This window comes from Gouania willdenowi, chromosome 9, assembly GCF_900634775.1.
Source record: "Gouania willdenowi chromosome 9, fGouWil2.1, whole genome shotgun sequence".
Classification (NCBI taxonomy): Eukaryota; Metazoa; Chordata; class Actinopteri; order Blenniiformes; family Gobiesocidae; genus Gouania; species Gouania willdenowi.
Window position 1 is genome coordinate 26,724,066 of NC_041052.1, and position 8,955 is coordinate 26,733,020.

The 8,955-nt window shown below is 41.5% G+C and overlaps 1 protein-coding gene across 1 annotated transcript; it reads right to left on the reverse strand.

The window, feature by feature from the left end:
- Positions 1-3,169: 3,169 nt before the first annotated feature.
- On the reverse strand, positions 3,170-5,646 carry tbx16 (T-box transcription factor 16). The gene is made up of 9 exons (XM_028457947.1): positions 5,631-5,646; positions 5,329-5,476; positions 5,152-5,254; positions 4,630-4,794; positions 4,376-4,522; positions 4,220-4,290; positions 4,001-4,089; positions 3,714-3,924; positions 3,170-3,605 (listed from the first exon to the last, which is right to left on the reverse strand). Exons 1-9 carry the CDS (start codon positions 5,644-5,646, stop codon positions 3,170-3,172), a joined length of 1,386 nt encoding a protein of 461 aa, XP_028313748.1.
- Positions 5,647-8,955: the final 3,309 nt, after the last annotated feature.

Sequence of the window (8,955 nt, forward strand, 5' to 3'; positions counted from 1 at the left end):
CATTAGAGCATTGATTCCTTGAAATATTTTTTGCAGAAACGCGCAGAGGTATCGGTCTCCAAGGCACAAATGCCGAGTTAGCTGCTAAAGCTAATGCTGCACACGAGCTGAAAATTCAGGTTTTTCCTGCTTTTTAAACAGTGACCAATCAGCGGTTTCACTTATTGGCCAGTTTAGTGTGCATCTTGTGCAATTTTATTAAAATAATAGCTTAATAAGAAATATTAATGGACCTGGTTAGTGAATGGTGTACCTCGTAAATGTACCTTTTTAAAATGAAAACTCTACTGTGCTTTCCAAAAACTCAAGACATTTTACAGTTGTTAAAACAATTACACAAATCAAAAAAAGAAACTACAAAAGTGCTCGGATATGTGCATCATTCCCGCGTAGGATCCAAATTCCACCCGCTGGAGACCCAGGTGGTCGGTGTTTTCATTCACCAGGTGTAATTTGTGTGGAAGCGAGGGGACTGCTCCCATCGGTTTTTGAAAGTGCTCGTATCGACCGACAGTGGCTTCAGTGGAAAAGCCCTGGTCCCTCCTCGAGTCCGAATATGTGTAACATCAATAATATAAACACTATTAAAACACTAAAGATCTCTGGAATAATATTACAAACGCTGTTAGGTTGGAAATAATAACGGAGTGAACGAGCTTTTTTACGTTTATATCCCTCTTGACCTATGACCCCCCCAGTTCGCGCATGTGCAGTTCCAGAGTGTGAAAAGGCTTATTGCTAAATTATTGGAATGCGGCCAATACAGCGGTGCGTTCAATATCCTGGAAAATAAATAGAATGTTCTATATGAGCACTCTGAACAAGCATGTCCATTCTAGACTGGGTATGTCGCTTGATCAAGCCTGTTCTGGCATTCCACACTACAAAGTTAGTAATAGAAGTATGTTATTGTCCAATACCCAAAGTCCCAATATTGACATTGTATTGGAAGTGAAAAATTGTGTTAAAATTTTGCCTCACCGGAGTTTGACACAGAAATTAGTTCAACGTTTCCACAGACTCCTGGTTGGAAAAGCTTAGTCGCACACCTATTCACTCCATTCAGGTCATTTTTTGGCTCAAGTACCTCCTTTCTTTTTATTTATGAATCCAAGTACCCCCTCTTTGTCCGACTACAACATTTTGTTTAGAAAATTATTTCAAAACAACTATAGAGCATAATGATGAAATGTAGAAACACTATTTAGTGCAGTGGTTCCCAAACTTTTTTGGGATTGTGATCCTATTTTTATATGAAGAAGAATTATTTTTTTCTAGAATTAGAATCATGATCATGTTTGAGCTCAGATATGTATTTTTTACTGCATTTAGTTGAACAAGAGTCACAAAGTGAAAATATAGAAATGCAGTTGTTTGAGATTTTGTTTTAAATTTTAAAAAGAATAATAAGTACTATTTTAATTTTTCTGAAACTTCAGGCGACCCCACATGGGGTCCCGAACCCAAGGTTGAAAAACATTGATTTAATGTCTCCTAATAATAATTACGCCTGGGTTTAGTCTTCTTATTATAGTGATAAAGCCCCTCCTTTCTGAAAGCTTTGCCATCTGTATCATCACACATGAATGATATACCTTGTCTATTTATCTTGACAGGGTTTGTTTTTTAAACTTATCTATAAATAATGATCATATCAAACACTGGAAGGAATTATTGCCAATCCTCAACAACATCTAGTGAAAACCACTTAAACATCACTACACAGAATTTATTTCTCCAGATCTCATATTCACCTCAAAATGTACCATTATAACCCAGATATACTTGACTTCTAATTGATAGCAACTGATAAATCATGTCTGCGGAGCAAAAGCCCAACAACTATCCATTAGCTAAGAGGAAAACTCCTTTTTCACACAAATGTATTACCCTGAATAAATTCTGTTACCAAATGTTTCCCCCTCGTTTCTGACCGTCTTCCCCCTCCTGCTGGATTTTACAACAGTCATTAGCAGCTCATATCCACTCAGGGTGGAGGCGATAGGAGCAATCTGTGTGTTTCAGCTGTGAAAAGAAGGCTACTGCCCTCATTTTCATGCTTTTAAGGCTCATTGACATGGTGAATGAGGGCTGTGGGAGGCTTTGTGTAGTGGCTGGTAAACCTCAGCAGGTGAGCTGGAGTCACAGTAATACAGTGTCTTTAATGCATGCTGGGACCGTCTAAACGACAATGTAGTTCTCATTAGATAAACAAAGAGGAAATACAAACAAACACCTCTGAGGGGTTTGCTGCTTATGGAAGCTGAGGTGCAGCCGCTGGCAGATGTTGATTTACAGTAAACTCTTTTGTTCAGTAAACGTAATGCAATGCAGTAATACTGTAATAATTTAAATTAAAAAGAAACAACTTCATGTGTTTGAATTACCTGGATAATCTACTTCTGCAGGTTCAACTGTGGGAAACAAACACCAAAAAATGTAATTCCTTGAGGGCCACAGTTATGCATGGTTCAGAAATCTAACTGCTCCTTGACACCAGATGCCAAATGTTTCATTTCCTGTTAAGCCTGATAATTAATCCCTCTTTGTAGTGTATTATGTTGATAAATGATGCTATTTATTATGATATGAAACATCTCAAACTCTGGGGCTGGCTGGAGTTTTTAAGCTTAGGCCCTGGATCAGTATAAATGACTAAATAGCATTCTCTCTTTCTGCCAGCAGTCAGTAAGTGCATCCTCTGTAATGGTAGATGTTTTTTTTTTCTTTAAATCATAAATCAGATAAAATTATGCATTTAAACAAAAAAAAAATCATAAAATTCTTAAAGTTATTTTATTTCAGAATTACATGACAGATTTTAAGTCACACATAGATTGCACACTTAGTTTTATTACAAATGTACTGTATTTACATTGCCAGACAAGTTGAAATGCAAAATAAATAGACAACTTTAAAAACTATCCCTCAGCATGGCAACACACCTTTCTGTCACACTCCGCATAACATGAGTTGAAATGCTGCATTTCTGAACTCAAGACAACAATAGTAAAATCCTTAAACATGTTTTCTCATCCAGGTTTATGGACTCAGACCTTCAGCCTTGATACAACATGCAGTTTTGTGGCTGACAGAGTGGGATCCATTCTCTTGTTTTAGCAGCAGCATATGTAAAGTTGCTTTCAGTTTGGTAACAAAGGGTCTATCATCACCAGCAGGAATAGGAAAACAGAGGGTACTGGCTCCACTCTGCCACATTGCCATGGTGATAGCCATGATGCACGGCTTGTGTTGTGTAGTCGGCAGTCAGGTGGGGAGGTGGAGGATACTGGGAGGATCCTGGGCCACTCCACTGGCCCAAAGGCTGCTCTGCACCGTAGGGGCTGTAGATGTGGTGACTGATCACCCCTGGCTTGCTGGCCGGAGCCATGGACATGTTAAGGACCCCAGTGTATTCCTGATATCCGGGGAGAGCCTGGATACTGCAGGGGGTGGGACCAATCTCAGGTGCACGGGGCTTTGAAGAGTCATGGTCCGGTACCGTGGCGACGTCGGGGCCCCTGGACTCAAAGGTGCTGCGACCTGAGACACTGTTGTTGCTGCTGGTCGAGGACGGTGATGGAGACTTGATGTACTCGTGGAACCTGGAGCGTGAAAAGGAGGTGATAAGGTTTTTGATCAGTCCAAAAGCATAAGATCATCTCATGGCTAGAGACGTCAATGATGGGTGTTAGGGAAGTTGCATGACTCACCTGTATGGCTGATAGGAAGCCGGAGTAGGAACTAGCTGCTCTGTGTTATACAAATCTCTGGTTTCTGCTTCAGCAGGGGAATCAGTCCTTGCACTGTTCTCCCTTTCAGCCCTCCATGGAGAGCTTTGCTCATTTTTAACAGCATCCTCTTCTTTCTTTTTGGGCATGTCCCCTTCACCATCAAAACCCTCAAATGATGATGGATAATAATCTGAAAGGACATGAATCATCAGCTAACATAGCAAGACAAAAGCAATAAAAAAAAAAACAAAATTGACAGACTGCACCTTGTGGTTGGTCTTCCTCAAAGTCCTTATTTGAAGTATCAGAGGTTTTGTTTTTTTTCTGAAAGCATGCAGGGCTCTTGTTGGCCCGCCTACAAATAAATATACAAGTGATTAATATAGTGCGGCATACAGCAGAGATTTCATCCACTCGCACACATTTTTTATAAAGCAACTGCTGCTTTTCTACCAGTGCTTGCATTTGGCAATTACAAGACCCACCTTTTCTTATTAGTGCCCTCATCCCGGAATCCTTTTGCAAAAGGGTTGTGGTCAATCTTCAGCTTTGTGATCTGTGCAAGTAGGAGGAAGGAAGGTCAGTTTAGGTCCAACAACAGTGACTTACATTGATGAGTCAATGCAGTGATGAAGGTTGACCTTGGTATTCTGGTAAGCGGTGACTGCTGTAAAGGACGTCTCAGGAAAGGTAAAAGTCTGGAAAACACTCCAGCGAACACTGAACAGGTCATCAGCCTGCATGATGTTGAATCGAGGGTGGTAACGATGCATGGAGTGCAATATGATCTAGAGGTAAGTCGAAAGAGATGGGAAAAAAGTTTTGTCTTTGAATATAACTATTCAACTATTTTGTATCAGAACTTTTGAAACTTAATAATCAAAAACATTCTTACATGGCCATGCTGGTCAAGTGTGTTGTTGGTGAGTTTGAGCTTGAGGAAAGAGATGGACTGCTTCATCCAGTGGCTCCCTGGGGCTGGAGAGTCTGGGTGGAGATACGTCCTGCATGGAGGCTGAGGCTCCGCTTTTCCTGCCACCTCCCATTTCTCTTTATTCCACTGTAAGAAGGAGGCACAACGTCAGTCTGATGTGTTGACAAGTGATTTACAGCAGAATCTTCATATTCTTCCCTTCCCGCTGGAGAGTGTGATGGCTGGCCACCACCACCCACGGTGAGAGGGGGTAATACAGTGGGTTCCCGGCAGGGGATAAAAAAACAGGAAGAGATAGCACCCTTTGATGTACAATATCAGATGAGAGGTGATAAAAGGGAGGGGTGGTCTGGGGTTACTGGCTACCAATTAGATAGGCACAACTCAAACCACTTTATTAACCAATCTATTTCATTTTATAATAGTAGGGATTCCAGGCTTCTTTTTCAGACCAAAAAAACAAAGTAAAACTTTGTATCTCACCTTATACCTGAAACCATCCTCAGGAATCATGTCGACCAATAGGACGTACTTGGCACAAGGGATAAGACCTGATAGATTCACCTTACAGTGTGGAAACATCCTCCTGGAAAGCATGAAAGAAGGTCAAACACCACTTTCGAACATTTTATATCAATCAGGACCATTCTGGAGCCGCACCTGCCCAATTTAGTTATAATCATCTCTGTTCCAATGTCATGGAAGGTCTTCCAGAGTTCAGGGTCTTCCAGTGTCATCCTGATGTTGCTCTGCAGATAAGGGTCGGGGCCGGAGGACGAAGGAGGGCTGCTGTAATTGGCCTTTAAATCTATTTTTAAACAACCAGAAAAAAATCTTGTGATAGTCTTGAAAAAGTCTTGTGACAAGGGGTTTGTGAAGGGTCTTAGTTGTGATGAAGGCTTGGTCAAGACTTAAAACTTTAAAACTTGTCTGTCATTGACAAGCTACGCTTACAAACTTACCTCTGATGGACTGCATTCTTCAAAATCAGCAGCAACTTAGTAAAAGTTGAAAAGGTTTGCTACATCAGGGGTCAGGGTATAATCCACGAGTGTGTGATATCCAAAGTCTGTCCAGAGCTCCTGCCTCATGAGAGAAACATCAATACAGTAGCACGGGAAAGTTGGAAGGTCAGTCAGTCCTGGTGTTTCAAATTTCTGAGAGATGCTGAGTCCTGCAGGAGGGGTGACCATGAGCTTTAAGGGAAGTCCTCCTACAGGCGGGGCAAGGACTGCCATTGCCTAGCTTTGAAGTGACACAAAGATGAGTCGGTGCCCAGCTGTGATTGGAGACTGCTGGAAATCAAAGAGACTTAACAGAGCCTTGATACCATCCCCACAGGAAGGGGGATGGAGGAAATGCATCTTTATGAACTGCTAAGAGACTTTTAAACAAATATGGATGGTCATCCCTGTGAGGTCTGTGCAAATATCAGTCTCTCTCTCTCTCTCTCTCTCTCTCTCTCTCTCACTCTCTCACTCTCTCTCACTCTCTCTCAATTCAATTCAATACAGCTTCATTGGCATGGGAATCAAGTTTGCATTGCCAAAACAAGTGTAACATAGAACACCGTACACACAAAAATATATTAAATATTAAAAATTTGTGCTGTGCATAACAATAAAAAAATAAATCATACTTTCACTAGATATATATATATATCTCAAAATTTCAAGGAAGGTTCAATCCCAATAAACTATTTTGTATTTTATTTAGCAATAAATGACTAAATTCTGAAATCTTTGTTTTGGGAAACTATTGTTTGATTGGTAGAAATCATGGGGGAGGGGAACTATAAATCTATAATGTGACGGTGTAATAATATGAGGTGTTTTCTGCAAGTAACTTTCACCTGAGAGAGCGTGCGTGCGTGCATGTGTGTGTGAGAGACAGAGAGAGAGACAGAGAGAGAGTGAACTGGGGAGGAGTTGTGTATTGAGGTGTCTAGACAAACCAATGCTCCAATAGATAATCTCATTAGGCAGGTTTCCCTTCAAGGAGCTGGTTCCTGCATGTGGAGGGAAACGTAAAGGCAGGCAATTACCAACTAGTTAGCACCACAGGCCCAAATCTGTCTGAATGGAACAGGAGGAGTTTTAGAATAAAGACCTGCAACAACAGCCAGGTTGAGGCAAAGACTATGGGTGTTGCTATTCATGAGCCCGTCCCCGCCTCCACCTTCCCATATTACTACAGGCAAAAACAAATGTTAAACACCATGTCAGCATAGAGGGGACACAAATCAAACTGAATTTTGTGCCTCCACTGGCTTGAGCTTTTAAATTGCAACCCCTTTCCTGGAAACATCACATCCATGTTGGTGTGCTGCATACAATGGCCTCTGTAGGCAGATCTATTGCAGCACAAAGGAAACTTGTTGCTACTGGTAACAGGTTAAGGACCAACTACTCACGTAATATACAAATGGCTTTTAAAAGGGAAGTGTGGGGCACAGAGGTGCTTTCCACGATTTACAAGTCAACAAAGCACAGAATCAGCAGATAAGTGTAAGACTTGAATCTGCGCTGTGAAAATATTGACAAGGCCATTGGAGCTTTCTAAAGGCAGTCGATGTGTAGTAAACACAATCCTATTCTGCTTGAAACAGAGCACTTAAAGATCTGTCTTCAGTCTTGTTAAATGCAGGACTCTCTCTAGTGGATGGGACGAGTATTGGTATGTGGGAGCACGTGGAATCTTGAGTGGGAGTGTTCTATCTTTTTTTCTATACTGTGTTATGTTTAGGTATTAACGGATTGATTGTAATGTTAAGGGTCCGTGTTTCTTAGTTGTTTTTTGTTTGTGTTGGTGCCGACCAGCGCTCGGTGTGGTGTGTGGAGTTTGTGTTTGGAAAGATAATGAGGATAGTGTGGAGTTTACCGGTCTAATGAGGAGGCACGGTGTAAAGGTTGCAGGTGCTTCCTGGTACTCGGTGTACGATTGTTGCTGAGGTGGTCGGACCTCAGCGTGTCAAATTTGTAGCAAGAATGTATGGAGCAGTCATGCTGTTTGTTGACAACGTAGAAAAGGCGAATGTAGTGTTGGAGAAAGGAGTGGTCATTAAAGGATAGAAAGTCTATTTGTACGGACAACCCCCGGTGCTATTGGTACACGTGCGTAGCGTCTTAGGGTTATGTTTAGGTTTAGCTTTATGTTTAGGTTAAGGGTAAGGGATAGGTGCTGCGTACGGATAGACTGTTAATATATTGATACGGCAACCGTACGGATAGCCACTGCCTTAATAATTTAGTTTGCCTGAAATTGTGTTTAATAGTTTGTTGCCGTGTCTTCTCTGTCGAGTGACTTTGTCGAAAGTTCCGCCTTTCATAAGTGATTATTGTTTTGTGAGAGTTGTCACGACATGGTAAAATAGTCTCTCCTATAAAAAAAGCTGTCATTGGGGTGCAAGGCACCAGAGTTTAGTGATGTAGTGTCACACAGATGCCAAGTGTACATGATTCTGAACAAAATAACTTGTGTTAAGTTTTTGCAAGTGGATGATTTTGATTATGTCATTTATGTTACGTCCGGAAACATGAAATATCTCCACTGAAAGAAAGAGGGCCACCTGGTCAGGGCATGTCTAGATTTTGGTGTGAGGCAAACAAAGCTGACAAACAGACCGGTAGAAGAGAAAGTAGTGTTGAGGAGATCACCCAAGGGCTGACGGGTGATGAGGCGCAGGGACAGGACAGACAGGTAGATGAACAAAGTGAAAATACTGAGGAGGGCAGGTGGGCAAAATGATGAGAATAGAGGAAAGGTAGGTGAGGTATTAGCATACCTGTCAAGTATCCCATTTTGGCTGGGAAACTCCCGTATTTTACCCCTCTTTCCCGCCATCTTCCCGTATTATTATTTTCCCGTAATTATCCCGTATTTTAATGTAATAATAATAATTCAAAGATGCCTTACTGAACTGAACGGCGTCACTAGCCTCGCGAGAACTGCAACCTGAAATGGTCTGGGTGGCAGCTCTCACGAGATTAGTGCTGACAGCGTCAACAAACCCGGAAACAACTCAGAAGAGAGATGATGAATGAAGACGTTCCGGCAAAAAAAACTGGTGTATATACGTTGTAAAATGAGACACAGAGTTTATCTTCCTAAAGAGCAGCAGGATGGGACACAGTTACATGTTCTGATAGATTAGTAACTGAGATTTTAGCGTCTTCCGCAGCAGAAGGAACGAGTAAGTCACTATGAAAAATTAGCCAATCACAAGCGCCACAAATACACACTGCTTTAAAAAAGTTTTAAAGGATGTAAAGTCTGCAACAAATGTGT

Coding starts and splice junctions, on each gene's coding strand:
- tbx16 (XM_028457947.1), bottom strand. Junction 4,523..4,629: donor CACTTGACCAGCATGGCCAT/GTAAGAATGTTT, acceptor ACTTACCTCTAG/ATCATATTGCACTCCATGCA. Junction 3,925..4,000: donor TGAGGAAGACCAACCACAAG/GTGCAGTCTGTC, acceptor ATGTCCTTTCAG/ATTATTATCCATCATCATTT.